At 39.0% G+C, this 18582-nt stretch overlaps 1 protein-coding gene across 2 annotated transcripts in view; it reads left to right on the top strand.

The window, feature by feature from the left end:
- The first annotated feature begins 1809 nt into the window (after positions 1-1809).
- Positions 1810-18582, top strand: part of msraa (methionine sulfoxide reductase Aa) — a 39904-nt gene continuing 23131 nt past the window's right edge. Inside the window, exon 1 of one of the 2 annotated variants that reach the window (XM_056363152.1) lies at positions 1810-2048. In XM_056363152.1, the coding sequence (XP_056219127.1) occupies positions 1913-2048 (136 nt within the window). In that variant the 5' untranslated portion in view covers positions 1810-1912. Of the gene's footprint in view, positions 2049-6642; positions 7220-18582 lie in introns of those variants that run through there. The other variant, XM_056363153.1, reaches the window with a different exon arrangement.

The raw sequence follows: 18582 nt of genomic DNA, 5'->3' as shown, positions 1-18582 counted from the left end.
AAATCTATAGCAGTAATCCAGGATTATAATAATACAATTGCAAGACAATAACAAGAAGTTAATACTTGTTTAACAATAACATGAATTCCAAATACACAATTTAGGACATGACAGCCAACAAATTAGTTTTTTTCACCATCCATTGATATTCATATTGCTGTGTGTATTCAGTTCACACCACTTTATTTCCCAACCTGTCTGGTTTATGCTTAGTATTTTCAGTTTGTTTTTGATTGTTTTGATGCATCACAAATTAATCAAAACAACGGATGAGAGCAGACTTTGCTTTTTAAATTATGACTTAGTCTTGGCCTGATGAGCCTAATTAAGTTAAAATAACAGGACTAAAGTCATTCACGTAGGTCACAGTACGGTGACTCAGAATGATTATAATGAAATGATTGTGATTAAGATTGTAGGTCACACTAACTATCTTTAAGACTTTAGATAAAATAACTTTTCATGGATAAAACAGAACCACCATTTCACATTAAAATGTTTGGTTGCTTTTAATGTGATTTTCATACTTTGTTTCCCACATCAACAACAAACTATAGAACACAAACAAACAATAAACATTTGTCCAAGTTGCAGAAATGCAGGTGACAGTGGGAGAAAGGCACAGAGTGGGGCTGAATGCAAAAACACCTGCGCAATTTAAAGAGCAGCCCAATTAAAAACAGCCACAGAGAGCACTAATCTGTCAATGATGATGTAAAAAGACATAAAGCTCAAAACCCTGTGATTCCTCCCTGTAAAACTTTTAGTACTTTTGATGTTTAAATTCTGATACATCACATAATACCATCAGGGAGGCATCTGACCATTCTGCAGCAGGGCAACGAGCCCAAACACACAGCCAGAGTCATGAGAACTATCTTTTCAACAAGGAGTCCTGCAACAGATGATCTGGCCCCCGCCGAGCCCCGATCTCAACATTAGGGAGTCAGTTTGAGATCACATGCAGAGACAGAAGACTCACAGACAGACTATGTCCACTGAGGAACTGTGGCAACTTCTTCAAAATGCTTGGAACAACCTACCTGCCAAGTTCCTGAAAAACTGCGAGCAAGTGTGGGAAGGAGATCTGATGTAAAAGGCAAAGGGGGGTCACAGAAAATACTGATTTAAAAAAAAAACAAAAAAACAATTTAGATAATTTTTTTTTACAATATTTTACAGAACATTAGACAATACAGTGCCTGACATAGGACCTCTTACCCTTAAAAACGCAAAGTAAATACAAATAATAATAATAATAATAATAATTAAAACAAATAGATACATATTTCTCAAAGGGAGTAATTTGCAGCATGACAGTGTCAGAAAATACTGATTTGATTTCGTTTTTTTTTAATTAATTCACTTTCTATGAAGTTAATTAACAAATACTAACTCGTTATGGAATTATTTTTAAGAGCACTTTACTTCAAGTGCCTACAACTTTTGCACAGTACTATATGGGACATTTTGGCCTGCAGCAATAACAAGGTCCATTGAAAACTCTCACAATTTAAAGTTATGCTACTTATTAGTGACAGTAAACATTTTCAAAGTGTACACACCAACTTCACTGAGAAATAAAAAGGTAATCTGGGAAATTCGGCGAACATGTGATGTCAATTAAATAATGGAAGAACAAATAAAATAGTTAAAAGTTTTGAATTAGTCTAAATAATTACAGCTAAGGGTCATAATTTGTGCTTAAAGCATTTAAAGTATAATAGTATACGTATATATATGGTATATATTTATGCATGCAGTTTTGTTTATGGTCACTGTTGTGTAACTGCGCACCGTCACATTACACAAGACCGGTGTTTACGTTAGGTAATGTCGCTGTTATGTAGCTAACCTAGCTGAGCTAGCCCTGAGTGTGCTGTGGGAGCGTGTCGGTTCCGCTGTTGGTTCAATGGTCTCCTCCTCCAGGCTCCGTCTGGTTTGGCGTCATTTTGTGTACAGTAGGATGGGAGACATGGCCTCTAAAGCCCAGATGCCGACTCCAGAGACAGCGCTGCCCGGGCGGAGTGACAGCATCAAAGTCTCCGGTAAGACTCAAACTGAGCCTGGTTAGCTTTAGCATGCTAGCTTCTGTAGCAACAAGATATAACTTTTGGCAGCAGGTTAACGAGACAAAACGGGGCAGTTTGCTGGTTTATGTCCTTGTTATCTTTGCTCAACGTTTGCGGTGTTGCCTTCCTCACACGACAGGAACAGGTTCAGTTACAAAACAGGCAATTACGTCAAATAAACGTTGACAACCAACTGTTGCTGTTATGTGAAGTTGAATGCATATTATCATACATTTGCACATTTGTACATTGTACAGTACGTAATTATATAAAAGTTGAGAACCAGAAATAAAAACAAATGCATGATATAAGTCAGTCACCACCCCTGATATGGTAATATATACTTCAAATAAAACAACTTTATTTATTTACAAATGCAGAACTTCTCTTTCACTCCTTTAACTGCCTGTTGTTACCAGGGGTAGACATTAACAAAGTTCATTTACTTGAATACTTTATTAAGTATATTTTCCCAGCATCTGTACTGTGAGTAATATATTTTTTTGAACTTATGACTTTTACTCCACTACACTTAAAAGACACATACTGTAATTTTGACTCTGACTACATTTCTATAGTGAAGTGAAGTACTTGAAGCACTGTCACTCATGTTTGAACCTGTCAGTGTGTCAGGTGTGTCCTGTCAGGTATTAAGTGTTTGTTATATTCTGATAAACAGCTTGTAGTTAGCTGTTGTTTTGCTGATTCAATTGTGTTTTTATGGCCATTTCTATCAGCTTTGTAGCACATGATACAAGTTTTTTATTCTACAGATTCTACAGTGAGTCAGTGCATTCAGCAGGTTTTTCGGAGTCAATACATCCTGTAAATACACTATGAAATAATACAACAATGTGTACCTTTGAATACTTAAGTATTTTCAAAAGGAAGTACTCAGTACTTTAACTCAAGTAAAAAAAATAACTGAAGAACTTTCACTTGTATTGGAGTAATATTTGACCAGATGTAAGTGTACTTTGACTCAAGTAATGCAGCTGTGTACTTTGTCCACATCTGGTTATTACTAGAACAACAAACTTTTACCTCAATTCTTTTATCTGCTGATTCAATAGAAGCACTCTCCTTTATCCAAATTAAAAGTCTGTAAAAAGTGAAGTTCATAATCACATAAATATCATGCTAAATCATATAGACAGTGCAGATAAAAACCCCCAAACTCTTGTCTTAAACTTTCCATAATTCTTGCATAAACATAAGATCACAGTGGGAAAGAGACTGAAACCTCTCAGAACAGACCAGTTGAAAAACATATTGCAATGTTAGAATTATTTATCAGTTTGTGTTAGGTGTAAACTTATTCAGGTATAATAACAGTACAGCCTCCCCCACAAATTAAAGACAATGTGATGAGGTGTGTTAGATTTGTGTTGGTGTGGCTGTGGTGAACCAATTAATACATCATACATCATTCATAGAGGTATTACATATTTTTTAAAGTAATATATGTTGTATAAATATCCCAGTATGCCCTGTAGTATGTCTTCTAGGCAGCAAGTGATCAACTAATTGGTCTAGTGTGTCCTGCAGCGAAGTGGGAAGGTAAGTTTATTTAGGTAGCACCATTCAGAGACAAGACACAATGCTTTACAGAGGCATAGAAATATATCAAAAGTAAGACATTAAGAAGATATTAAGATTGCATTTAAAAGACAATAAAATAAGGCAATTTAAATGCTTCACAGAGGCATAGAAACACATTAAGAAGACTTTGAAATTGCATTTGTAAGAGAATGAAAATAGAAACAAAGGCAAGCAAATAATTAGTTTAAGATTGAATAGAAATTATGTATTTAATTTGTTAGAAAGCTTCAGCAAAGAATAACGCTTTGAGCCCTGGTTTCAGTGAGCTTTTAGTAGACCTCAGGTATTCAGGTAGGGAGCAGAGAAACTAAAAGCTCCTTTTCCTTGCTTGGTTTTCATTCTGGAAACACTGAATGAACCCGTCCCAGTCTGCAGATGACCTGAGGGGTCTGGATGCATCGTAACATACAAGTATATCAGAAACCGTATCCAGGCCAGAGACCATTTAGTGCTTTACGGACAAGTAGTAGGATTTTAAGATCCATCCTTTGACACACAGGAAGTCAGTGCAGTGAATTCAAGACTGGTGTACTGTATTTTTTTTATTTATTTTTTAACCTTTTGTGACAAGAGGATCATTGGAAAATGAGAAAACCAAACTTGTTTTAACCCGGAGAACTGGTGTAGAGATGGTTTTGATTTGATATCAAAGGAACAAGAAGTAACAGCTTTTCAGGAATGGAAATGTAGTCTAACAGACACTTTGACTCTAATTAGGTCTCTTCTGATTGCATTTCATGCCAGTTAGATCATTTTGTCAGTAGTTTGAATCTCTGTTCAGTATTGTCCTTGTTTGCTTTGCCTCATCTGCTGTTTGAAACTATATGAAATTGAGATCCTGAATGCATCACGTACACGCTAGCCCTTGATGCCGTGAATGAAAAATGTCAGTAAACTTTTTTCATTTGCTTTGAATGATAGTTTGAAGGATCATTTGATGTAAAGAAAAGATATATTATTGCCACAATACATTTTCACTGAAAGTCTATAAAGATATATTGAATAAGAGTATTGGCAATAAATATCTGATATTAGGAGAATTAATTCTTAAATGGAACTATTGGCTTTTAACATTCCATACTAGGGTTTGCCCGATCCTAACCACAGTCCTATTGTCACCCTGTGAAATTGCAGATAGCCGATTTATGATTTTAAAACATAGAGCCCCATTTTACAGGGAGTTTCATCATGAGTGAATGATCAATGAAAGGATGTTTTCTGTCAGCTCAGAGGCCACTGGCAGCCACCGCCATCTTTCAAGGTGGAATGTTTCTTGTGTGTTACTCAAAGCATATGACAACTTTGACCATTTGGAAATGAGAAAACAAGTCAAATATCGTTGTGACATTTGCAAAGGCATGAGCAAGCAGCGATCGCTCAACCCTATTCCATACTGATGTTCCTAATGACTAATTTTCCTGTTGATCAAACGGCAATTTAAATTTAGACAACTCAATTAATCTAAAAGTATCAAAACAATCAGGATAAGGGTCAAATGTGAGCACAATTTAATCGGTGTAACAGTGTCTGTGGGTAAACAATAGCTGTGTCACAATTCAGGGACCACATCCTTTGTTGACCGCGACGAATCAATTGAAATGAGATGGTCTGGCCTGTGGAGGATTCCTGCTCTGCATCCCCTGCTGTGCCCGCCCTTACCTTGTTGCTCGACAACTTGTCAACTCGTATCTTTTTTTTTACTAAAACTTGAGGTTTTAAGGCCCGTGGTCTTTTTAACAGTTGTACCATTAGCTGTTGAACTGAGCTGAAACCAAATACTTACGTTTAAAAGTGTAATCCTCATTGTCTCCGTCGGTGTTGTCTGCTGCCATATTATTTTATTATCGATGTGCAATGAATTGTGGGATAGGTTTAGCCACGAAGGATCCATCCATTGGAGCCATTGTTTCCCAGGAAAAGAAGGACGCATTTCTCAGCTACATTTTTAATGTGGCGGCCTGTGTGCACCGCTGCGAAGCAGTCAGTCTTCAATGCAGCCTATGAGGGTGGCTGTGTCTTACATTGGCTGAGCACGGCTAATGTTAGCAGTGCTAGCACCAGCAGTCTTCTTATCTTGCAGGTTAACATCCGCCTGCCTGTGCTGAATGCAGTGACAAATCTCTCCGGCCGAGCTGTTATATGCCAGTTTGTGCTGACACAGCCTACGTACAAACTTTATTTTCCAGATCCAAATGCAGCGAAATTGTGCTAGTTTCACAAAAGTTAACCTGCGTCATTCATAATATAATAAAATATGAATAATTAGTGTAACTGACTAGTGTTTCTGGCGCCGACTAGCAAGGGTAGCAACGCTCAGTTAGTCGACTAATAGTGCACTTGCATAATCCAAACATCTGTTGATTATATTTATTTATTGTGAAACTGTCACTCTAAACATGCTAATGGTGAAGACAAAAGTGTGTGTGTGTGTGTGTGTGTGTGTGTGAGAGAGGGAGTCATGGAGTTTTGTGTGTGTGTAAACAGACAGAAAGCAGCACTAAGTTGGCAGTCAGGGCAGTTGGCACCAACCTGGACCCTCTTCACTACAAGTGAGGGCACTGAGTCTTGGCACATGATGAATAGATCTGCACTGGCAGTGAACAAAAGACCCAAGACACACACAGACACACGCACACACACACACACTCACTGCCCTTTAACATTATAAAGAGAAAGATGAATAAAACAAGGAGTGAGTAAGTGTAAGGGTTGTGTGAGTGAAGCCAGTGTTGAGGACACTAACTCTGGTATTTGGTTCAGTTTCAAAGAGACAAAGAGAAATGGTAATAATCTAATGTTTGAGTGATTTTCTTAAAGATTTAGTTTGTGTGTTTATTATTTTGGCTGGAGTGGAGTGGGTTGGACTGGGGAATAGAGGATGTGGGAGTGGAAGGGTTAGGAGGGTGGGGGTCCACCGCGAAAGGATGATCGGGATGGATGCGAGGGTTGAGACGGCGTGGCAGACATGCTGGAGCATCGCCAAAGCTTCTCGGGAACGCTGCCACAGTTGAGAGGGACGACGAAAGAGCGAGGGAGCAGAGAGGAGAGGAAAAAGCCATGCCTGGAGTGGAGAGACTTGGCAGGGCTTCCGCTCCTTTGTCTGTCTGGCTCAAGGCTGCAGCGCCAGAGGAAATCAAAAAATGTCCAGGCATAGTCGTGGTGGTGGTGGTGGATGGGGACAAGCTCTGCCTCGCCTCCGAAAAAGACGAGAGAGAAAAAGTACTTCCAAACGGACTGAAAACTGCTGCGGAAAGGGCTATTGGAAATTAAAAAGAACAAAACAAAACAAAACAAGCGATTTTCTCTTTTTAAATGAAATTCTGCATTGGAGCGATTGGACCCGACCAGGTTTCGGAGACTAAAGTGTAACGTGACCACAATATCTCATGAGCTGACCTGCAATTTTAATGGTATCAAAAAGAGAATACTGTATTTGTACTTTTCGGAGAGCAAAACAACATGTCTGAACTGGACAAGGACGGATGTTTGACTTCTGACGAGTCCACCAGTAGCCAGAGGAAGGCCAAGCCTGCGCCATACAAGAGGTCTGTGTATGAATGCTTGTTGGGCTTTGAACAGTATTCACCTGTAACGTTTGGATTGAGGTTTAAGTGTCTTGGGAAAATATCAGTTTGAATGCAAAACGTTTGAAAGGTAGATGAAACGAAAGGAGAAGGCGGGCATGTTTTTCATTAATCTGAGGATTTGGTGTTTCTGGAAGCTGGTCTAAAGGACACAAAGCAGGCCAAGCCAAGCCGAGCCAGGCCAGACGCCCAAACAAAAGACAAAAAGTGTCGCATACACATTTTTTGACCGCTGTAATATCTTTAAGCAGTCGACTTGGTTGCTGTGGAACTGGAACGTTTTTATTTTAGATTGAAAATGATGTATGCAGGATATTAGATGGGACTCAAAAGTTTATTCTTCACCATGGAAAATGAAGTAACAAAACAATAACACCTGAAAGTCAATTAATGTCATGTAATCTTCATCAGCAGATAGAGTTTGCCCTGCTGAGGCAATTGTTGAGCACTTTAAGAGCTTCCCGTCTATGTTAGTAAAAGAGTTTAGATATATTTTTGGCTTTGGGAAAAGTATTTGATCAAAATAATCTCACCATAGTGACCTCCGTTTAGTTGTTGTTCTGGAACTTTCGATTGTAAATCATAGATCGTAGGGTCATAAATAAGTATATTTGATATCCAACTTTTGTCAAAAGCCTGGACAGTGGACACACGAGTAGTGATATAAGTCATACACAGGCATGTTTTGAAAATGATTCACAAGAAAAAAGGCTTTCAGTTAGGCTGAAGTTATTATTTGAATTAACACTTGAATTGTTTTGTCTGTAAAATGTCCATAACAGGTTTCCAGGGTGCAAGGTGGATTTTTTTAGATAGCTTGATTTATTCAAGCAACACTCAAAACCCCAATGGTTTTCAACTGCTACTAGTTCAGAAGAAAAGCTATAAAAAATACTCACATTCATGAAGCTGTAACCTGCAATTGTTTGGCATTTTTGTTTGAAAAATGACAGAAAGGATTAATTGATAAGTTCTTGATTAAGTTTCTTTCAACCTAATGGTCAACTAATCTTCTAATTGGTTTTAAACAACTGTTTGGTTCACCTTCAGATTCCCAAACAGTTTGAACTGCGATAACAATTGCCTGTAAACGAGTGGTAGTTGGTGGTGTTTTAATTCAGTAATAAAACACAAAAAACCTGAATTAATGCTATTAATTGCCTCTAATGATGTAATAACTACAGAATACTATGTTATTGTTAAGTGGTATCAACTCTGATTTCCCAGTCTGGAATATGTGAACTCAACATATGAATCCAAGTGATGTGTTTAAATTCTACTTTGAACTAAATTGTGTCCTGCTTTACAGCTTGGTCACACCTTAAACTACACCTGCACACCTTTGATTTAAAGACGTCCAGCCAGTGTGCTAAATGAGATGGATGAAACTCACAGAGAAGTAGCAACAGCTCTGATTGGTCATTGGCCTCGCAACATTATTACATTGTACAAAACTCAACATCTACACTGAGATTTGTGTTCAGGTTCACGTCTGAATAACTTTAACTTGTCCTCTGATGTTACCTGAACACTTGTAGTTGTCTGATATCTTACCCCGCCCTCTACACCTCCCCTCCCCTCCTTCTCAAGATGGAAATAAGCGAAAACAAAGAGATAATGAAGAAGTTAATGTCATCCCCATCACAGCTTAATGCAGATGTGTTCAGACATCCAGCAGCTGCTGTGTGCAAGTCTCTTAATTAGCACGTGTACTTGTGGGTGTAAATCATTATTAATGCAGCTTGCTGTTGTAGAACGTGTCATTTTGACTGTGAATATTTGCAGAAATAACTGACTGACGTAAATATCAGGAGTCATGAGTTTCAGGAAATCCAAGTTAAATTATAAGTCGTTTCCTGGCACCGCACGCTGTGAACTTGAGGCACAGTCCAAGTTATGGGAATTAACTATCTCCACTCAGCTTCAGCTGCTAAAGATAAAGTATCTTTATTAATGTTTTCACATGAACACACTGATTCCTCTTTTTTGTTTTTGCTGCTCAGAAGCAGTGAGAACGTAGGAGTGATTTGCAGTGAAAGATAAATTCTTAGATGTAATTTAGTAAAAAATAGCAAACATTTGCTTCTTACAGCTTCTCAGATGTGATGTGCTTTTCTCTCATATAGTTGTTAATTGAACATCTGTGTGTTTTCACTCCTCTGATGAATGAAGCAATTTAAAGACGTTGCATAGCCATTTATCATTGTTTGTGACAACTGAAGGATTAATGGATGGACTGAAGAATTAATCACGAGTCATAAAAATGGAAATGATAGCAGCTGCAGCCCCCGTCTAGCCCCCTTATTAAAACAGATACAAACCATGTGCTTAATACATGGCCAATCCCAGTAAAGACTGTTTGGATAACATGGTAGTTGAACCCAACAGATGTACAAAATTGGCATTTCTATGTTGAGAACTATACTTAAAAGTAACAATAATGTTGAATAACTTTGTGGTATCTCAAAAATGTTGCATTGGACATGTGTATGGACATGCTATAGATAATCAGTGGAACATTGTTTATCTTCTCTACATTATATTTCCAATCAATCTAATAATTCATATCAATCATGTTTTTTGGCTGGACTGCAACAGTGGGGCCAACCCTATGATTGCAAATGTCACAGACTGACTGACTGAGTGATGATAATTCCACCATTGGTCAGCTGAATGCCACATGACTGAGTTGGAGGTTCATTGGCTCTTGCTCTTTCAAAATGAATTGGCGCAAACAGTTTCTATTAGCGGGGCACTTACTGCCTGTAGTGTTGCCAACATATAGAATTAGAACCGAAGTGAACTGGGCTCCACCTTTCGGGGAGGTCTCAGCTGAGACCACCTCCCGAGGTGTGCTTAAGGTCTGTGTTGCAGCTGACTTAATCCATGCATTGTGAGCTCAAAGTGCTCCAGGTTTGCTTTGCCTTTTGACATTGTATCTTAGTCCCGCTGTACACAGATCATATGCTTTTACACTCATATGCTCTCGCACACTTTGTAAAAGTTCCACACGGCTGACATGTTTTGTTTTGGTGTCCTGTTGCATGCTGGCGCAGTGAACAGGTGAGGCGGGACTACACTACACAGCACACAGTGCTTCTGTCAGCCGCAGACACCAGAGTATTAATCACAGGTGATCAGTTTTAAGGTGATCGCTGACCACAACATGAATGCCGATCTACCAATCACGTATTTTTTATGAAAATTGGCCCATCATGATTTGTGGCTGATCAATCGGGGCTCTATAGCATCCACCATGAGCACAGACAGTAAGAGGGAAGCAAACAGATGAAGGGCTGAAACTGGCTGACACTGGACAGAATGCAAATAGCCTATGACACTGTTTTGGCCTAGTCTTTTTTGTGGTTTGGGTGTAGACACTTAGTTCCACTTCAGGGAATTCTTAATGCTAAAGCATCAAAAGTCGGGTCTTTAAAGAAATGGTTGTTGACTGGCCTGCAGAGCCCTGACCTCACTGATGCAGTTGTGGCTGAATGGGAGCAAATCTGAAACCAGAAGAGCGGAGGCTGCTACAGCAGCACATTGTTTTTGAATTGAGATACTCAACAATCACGTAATCACTTTTGCTATGTAGTGTATCACATTCACAGATCAGGTGAATCCAGATGAGGCTGATGTTGTCCATCACATGTCCTCCACATGTTAAGTGACTGTGCAGGGTTATTAGGTTCAGGCTGCCACTCTGCATCTACCTTTGTCACAGCCGTTACCACGACAACACAGAGGGATGCCAGTGAATGAACGAATGAATGAATGTGTGTGTGTCTGTGTGTGATTCCATCAGCGGGGCTCTTTGTTGTTTACACAGCGGTCTGATAACCTTGACGGGCAAAACGACGGGGTGAATGTGACAGACATTAGAGATGAGGCAGACCTGTGGATCGGCACAGGAAGACTACACAGATGAAAAGATGGAGGGAAAGAGAGAAACAGAAGGCAGTTCAATGTTAACGTTCAACGTTTGAAGACAAAGTGAAGAATGGTGGAAAGAAAGTGTCATACAGCAGGCGTTAGAGAGTTTGAAGGTCATACATGGCACAACATGACACGTAATACACAATGAAGTGTCCCATTAAAGACCATTAAAAACATGCACTGTTTCTAGCCTCTCCAATGTGAGCGTTGCTGCGCACATGATAATAAACTGAAAATCTTTGATGAAAACGGGTCATTTGAAGACGTGACTCTGGACTGTTGAAAATCTCAGTGGGCATGTTCCAGTATTTTCTAATGTTTTATTAATTAATCGATGAATCAAGAAAAGAAGCTGAATCAATAATGACAGTAAGCGTGGACGAGGAGAAGGTGAAAAACGCAATGAGGCAGAGCCGAGTCAGTTCTTTTCTTCACCTCAGAGTGTTTTATTGCACTGACAGAAAGCAGAAGTGAAGCAGTTCAGCCCATGAACAACTAGGGCTTATGGGAAATGGAGTTTCTTATAGGCAGCTAATAACATAAATATTAAATAAACGATAATATTAGATCTAATTCGATATTTATCTAAATATATGAAGCGGGCCACATGAAGTACTATTGGGCAAGGCTGTTCCAAAGTTGCATTTTAAATTATTAGTCTTGTTATAAATGTCGATGGGATTTTGAATGAGGTTCGACCGTTATTTATAATAGTTCCAGTGCAGATCTTTTTCATTTCACTCTCAGTCACTGGACTTTTTTTTTGCCCACCTTACTTCCATGTAAATAACATGACATTTTACCACTTAACATAGCTCTGCTAAAGTGCTGACTAGAAGCCTTTAATGCCTTTTAATGTAGAAATGGTTTAAGCATTAAACACAGGAGCCATTTGTTTTTTTTAACAAGGGAAGAGAGAAGAATGTGTTCAATATGGAAAAGAAGCGCTCTGCTCAATACATCATAAATATATTGATGCCTGTGTACATGTTGTGATAAACATTCTCTGGCCTTGTTTGAATATTAAACATGATTTACAGCCTAGTCTTCTGTGCCAGATGCTAAATATCACATTAGCTTAGCATCACAGCTCTATCCAACAGTTCTCCATGATGGCATACTGTACACTATGTTTGAGTGCCTCAAAGCCATTACTTTAACGTACAGTTGTACCCAGCAATTTCACAGATTCCACGTCTGAAAGGGTCCAATCAGTCCACCATCTTTTAAGTGCAAAGTGCATTAAGTACTATTTCCTTCCCCCCTCACACAGACCACACACTGTCTCATTGTTAATGGCTGAGTGATTGATCGAGTCAAACCCTCAGGGAACACACAACCCCGTCAGGGTTTCAAGCAGTGTTTTCTTACAGTTGCATTAACGTATAAATAATAAAATAAAACATTCATCTGAAAATATATATATTTTAAGAAGAAATGTATTTTTTTAGGACACTACTACCAAGTTTTTCCAAATCACTTTTGAATTCTGGGTCAATTTTGGATCAGTTCAGCAAATGTGGCTCCATGTTTTGTTCCTAATTGTGAAGCTGGAGAGTATGGAGATTTCTGGGTACAATTATTGATTGATGATTTCTCCATTAAATGAGTAATTGTTCAGTTCAAACAGTCCAAAACCCAAAGATATTCAGTTTGCCATCATAAAAGATAAGTAAACCAGCAAACTGAGATACATTTGATATATTTGAGGAGCTGAAACCTGTAAATGTTTTGCATCTTTACTTAACTTAAAAATAGTTGCCGATTTATATTCTGGTGATCAACAAATTGATTAAGCAGTTTATCATTGCAGCTCTAGAAATGAATTTTAAACCCTGCCCTGAAGCTTATGACATTCACTTATTAGGTAAACTGTGTTATTTTGGTTGTCATCATCTTTTAGGCTGCATTCTGATGATTCTAATATTTTGTCCACCACATTTTAGCCAGTCCACTTTTGCGTTCTGGATCAATCTTGGATCAGTTTAGCAACTTTGGCTCAATGTTTTGTTTCTAATTGCAAGGCTGGATTTCTTGCACAATTACTATTAAATTGACAATCATTTTCACAATTTAACGAGTAATCATTGAGTCAATGAAATGTCAAAAATTAGCAAAAAAGGTCTTTAAATTGAGTTGAAGATTTGATATATTTTAGGAGCTGACACCAGTACATTTTGGGCATTTTTGTTTGAAAACTTTAATTGATTGTCAAAATAATTGCTGATTTTGATCAACAAATTGATTAATCAACTAATCGTTTCAGGTGTTTTCTAATATTTTGTCCAACACATTTACATACAACTTTGTCTGTGACATCTGTAGCCTGCTGAAGGCTATGAAACATTTTGTGTTTTTATGACGACATGCATGTTTTTGATTGAGCAGCGAAGACACAGCTGCCTTGACATGGTGTGTGTGTTGTGAGACGAGCAGCAGAACAGTACGGATAACACTGATGGCTGTAATGATGAGCAGTAATAAAAATGACGATGGCAATCAGAGCAGCTGATTGAGAGGCTCAGGCGGAGGGAGAGGGAGATACCGTAGCAGAGAGAAATAAATGGAGAGAGGGATGGGTGGAGGAGGGAGATGTTAAAGGGAAGATGATAAGAAAGGGGGAGCAGGAGGAGGATGAAGAAACCAGGCAATCAGAGAGAGAGACAGAGGAGGAGAGGGTGGGGGGAGGTTACTTTGTAGATTTAATTGCAGTGCAGTTGAGGCAATCTTGTGTGTGTGTGTGTGTGTGTGTGTGTGTGTGTGTGTGTGTGTGTGTGTGTGTGGACTCTCCAATCTCCCCTAGCCAGACATTAGCTGCAGTGTTCATTTATCACTGTCAGGTCTGGAGCTCCAGGGGGAAGAGAAAGGGGAGCCCTGTATGTTCAGCCCCGGTCGTAGCTCCTCTCCTGGTCTGGGCAGCGCCCGGACACCCTGGTCTTGTCTGGTCTGTTGGTTCTTAATATTCACGTCATGGTTTTGCCATAATGTGAATTAAACTTTATGAGTGAATGTTTTTAGCCATGCTAGCAATGGTAATATCACTTCAGTTTGGTTCAGACTGAAGAATCCTGACAACCATTGGATGGATTATAAATATAAAGTGTATACATATGAATCCAACTATTATTTTCATTATCGATTAATCTGCTGATTAGTCGCTTTGTCTAGAAAATGACAGCAAATGTTGAAAAACAGCCATTATAATTTCCTCACAAACCAATGTGATGTCATTCAAAACAACAGTTCAAAATCCAATGATATTCAAAGCATCCCTTATATTTGAGAAGCCAGAAACAGGGAATATTTGCTTAAAAAACATTTGATTAAGAAAATAGTTGTGTCTTCATTTACTAATTGACTAACTATTGCATAGTGAGGTATGCCTCTTGGGGAATTACTGGCAACTCTCTTCCTCAAACGTAGGTTCGTCCCTTCAGTGGTTAAATGTGTTGCTAGGTGCTGAAGAGGTCAGAACGTGAAAACTGTTATAGATCTTTTGTAAACGCCTCTGATGATGTAATTTAAAAGGTTGGCACCAAATCATTTTGAAACAGCAACATCTAATGATGTAACTCTATAACTCACTCAGTCAGTCATGGATGTCCGTGGATGTAGCACTGGACTGTGGCCGCTCCATCCAAAAATAGATGAGAGAACTACAAACCCTGAGGCTACTTCCACGCTATTACATTTTCATTTTAAAACGTATCTCTTTGACTAAGTTTTCGCCTCACTACTCCACAGTTTTCTAGCACTGAAAATTTAGACTTTTAGAAATACTGCTGGCCCCATTTTAGTTTGAAAACTCCAGGGTTGTGAAAACGGAGACTTTTGGAAACAATGATGTAGACGTCTATGGTCGCTCCCTGATTGGCTCTCATCAGCCTTGACTACCAGTGGTGAATACAACATGATGATGAAATACAAGTGTTAGTGACCATGTTGTTTTTGTTATCAGTTGTTGAGGAGTTCAGTTCTACATTTTAACACTGCAGCTGTGTTTCTTGTTCCTCGCTTGCAGTATTTTTGCAGCTAATAAACTAAAGTAGAGAGCAGACAATCTACTTCCTGTTTATACCGGCACATGCATGCCCAGTTTACTTGATTGCTCAGGTATGCGTTTTCAGGTGTATTAGTCTGGATCGCTTGTTATTCAAAGCTAAAACATTTTTCTGGAGTGTGGTTTGTCTGGTGTGGATGTAATCTTAAGACTGTGATGCAGGAGCTTGACTCAGCATTTTGTTCACACTGAGCTTTGTGTGCAATGTGATGTAGAGACACTTTGTCTCCTGGTTTATCTCTTACAGGAAGAAACATAGTGAACCTCTCCTCTTTCTTTAGGCTGATGTCAATCTTTAAGATGCAAAGTCACATAATCTAAATCCTCGTGATGATGAGGTATAAAACATACTCACTGCCGACCTGTTTATTTTTGCCTTTATCTTGTTTTTTTTAATCACTTTCTGTTTGTTCCAGTCGTCTCTCGACAGAAAATTAAAAAGTGATGAAGGATGTGATGAAAGGACACGCACATAAAACAGAGTGCACACTGAGTGCTGATTGGCTGATTCTGGAGCAGTTCTGCCTGCCTTCACACACATGTAGGCCTGAGCTGAAATAGAGCAGCACTAATGTGTGTGTGTGTGTGTGTGTGTGTGTGTTTGTGTGTGTGTGTGTGTGTGCCACAAATGTCACCATGGATAAAGGCCTGTTCTGTGATCAGGTTTATTATTGTGACAGGATTTACAGAGCTGGAGAAGAGTCTGGGAGGCAGGCTGGTTAGTCACACACACACATGGACACACACACACACACAAACACACAAACAGTGGGCCTAAAATGAAGTGGCTCGCTGTTTGATGTGAAGTGTCCTGAAGTGCTTTCTAACCTCTTTCACTGCTTTTTACTGCCAAATAAAAGAAAATTAGTTGTCAGTACAAACAGTTGCAAACTGGTTTTTGCAGTTGAAACAAACAGGATTCTGCTCATGGAGAGAAAAATAAATCTTCCTCTATTTAAGCGACGACATTTTATCGTCTGGGATTATACCTGGAGGTCTGATTTAACCATCCTCCTTAAGTCTGAGTGTCTGTAATATGTAGTATTTTAGCAGAAGTGGCAGTTGCGCAGCCTGTTTTTTAGATGCGCATCCTCAATATTTCTGTGACTTTAGTCTGCTTAGAATGCTAATGCAAGGTTAAACAATGCTGTGAAAGTACAATAACTCTTGAGTCTCTCTCTCTCTCTCTCTCACAATCACACACAGAGTTGCATTCGACCTCACAAAAGAATATGAATTCAATTAATCAACAAGAGGCGTTGTTATCATCCCCAGCAAGATAAAGGCGACCACGAGAACCGGCATTTCAAAGGAGCGCTGCTTGAAATAATTACTCTCCAGAAAAATGCTGCTGTATATACAGAATATGTGTGTGTGTGTGTTAGTGTGTGTTTGAAGGACAAGATAAGTGTAGAATATTAATGAATGTTGTTGAGGTATTCATTTTCTATCTCTCTCTTTCATGTGTTTGGGAAATTATTTATCCCTCGTTTTAGCCTCATATGTTTTGTGTCACCATTTTTCATTTCATACTTAGTTAATTTTCTGGATGCTGGTCTGAACAAATCTAAGACAAAAGTGCAACAGAGGGAGTTTGAAAACAAAAGCAGGAAATGCAGGTGGGGAAAATTCACACTCACAATCTCAAAAGACCCGATAGTTTTGTACTTTTTGGTGGTTTTCATTGGTGGGAAGCCAGTGAGGGATCCTGGTCGGTTGGTGCAGGGTCTTGCGCAGTGTTGGTGCTATTGAATGTGATGGGGAGAATCTCCCTTGTCCAACATCCTCCAGGGGAAGTCAGTGAACTTTAAAGGTGTTAGTAAGGTGTATTTCACATCTTTGGGCTCAGTCGATAGAGATGGGTGTCATGAGGATTTTATTTCTACTGCTACTCTACTGCTACTCAGTCACCATTCACACCTGGGTCACATGACTCTGCAGTAAACACGGGTATTTATCGGCTCCGGTTCCAATCAGAAGTGATGTAAACACAACAGCCGGGTGAACACAGTCATTTTTACCTCTTTTCCTGCTGTGATGTCTTTCAGATCAGAGACACTGTAAACGCAGGGCTGTTTGAGAGGTAGGACTTGGTTCTGGGCTTTGGTGTTTAGTTGTGATGGTTGAGGTTCAGGTAAGGGAGTAGAGAATGCATTATGTCAACAACGGGTCCCCACAGAGATAGCTATACAAATGTGTGGGTGTGTGTTCTACTGTTATACCAACAGTCATTATCTGACAAAGGTGTATATTTCAGAACATACATTTCTTTAGAAGTACAGTAGGAAATAGATGACAGATGATTTGCATCTTCTGCTAGCAGCTTTTGTTTTATTTATTTTTTTATCTTGTTCTCTGTAAACACACACACACACACACACACACACACATACACACACACACACACACACACAGAGCTGTTACACTCATTAGTATTCTGTCTGGACTTATTGTCTTCCCCCCACTGACATTTACATTTAAATTGTTTATCTCTGTGTGTGTGTGTGTGTGTGTGTGTGTGTGTGTGTGCGCGCATGGGTGTGTGTGTGTGTGTGGGTGCATGCGTGTGTGCGTGCGTGCGTGCGTGCATGCGTATGTGTGTGTGTGTGGGGCGAGTAATGAACATGCCTTCGCTTGTCCCTGAAGGCAGCCATTACTAACACACACAGAAGATAATGTGAGAGGAGGTGGAAAGAGGAGGAAGAGTATTTGTAACAGTATCAAGATGGTGGAGCTTAAATTTTCATTTAAGATCATGTAGATGCACAGGTTGTAGAAGGCTGATGCTTTTTGGAGTGAAGCTTAGTTTGAATTCATCCATGAACTCCAGGTATTCAGCATTTATCCTTGAATTTCATTGTAGTTTGTGAGTGTGTGAAAACTGTATCTCAATGATGGTGACTCTCAGCTGAAACACAGGAATCTATCATATCATAAATGGCCAACATGTCAAGGAACTGTACATATGACAGAAAATTAATAGCATCAATTTAGATAAACCTTTTCAATAAGACACTCAATGTCACAATCAAAAAAACTTTGTCCACCGAAAGACAACAGCAATCTGTTTTAGATGTAATACTCTCAGTAAAATGAAAACATGAAAAACAAGTAGTTGCACACATTTATCATAAAAATTGCACAAACTGACACAAAAAAATGCTAAATTAATGAATGAATTGTATTTTATTCTTATGTTTTTTGATTTTTTTTCTTATTATGACACGTTTCTTTAATTTTATTGAATAAATCTCACCAGCTTCAGTCAGCCAATAAGCATGCAGCATGCTTGGACCAAGATCTAATGCTGGTGATGCTGATGATTGGC

This window comes from Seriola aureovittata, chromosome 19, assembly GCF_021018895.1.
Source record: "Seriola aureovittata isolate HTS-2021-v1 ecotype China chromosome 19, ASM2101889v1, whole genome shotgun sequence".
NCBI lineage: Eukaryota > Metazoa > Chordata > Actinopteri > Carangiformes > Carangidae > Seriola > Seriola aureovittata.
The sequence above is the reverse complement of the archived record's forward strand: the minus strand, read 5'-3'. Positions and strand labels throughout refer to the sequence as shown.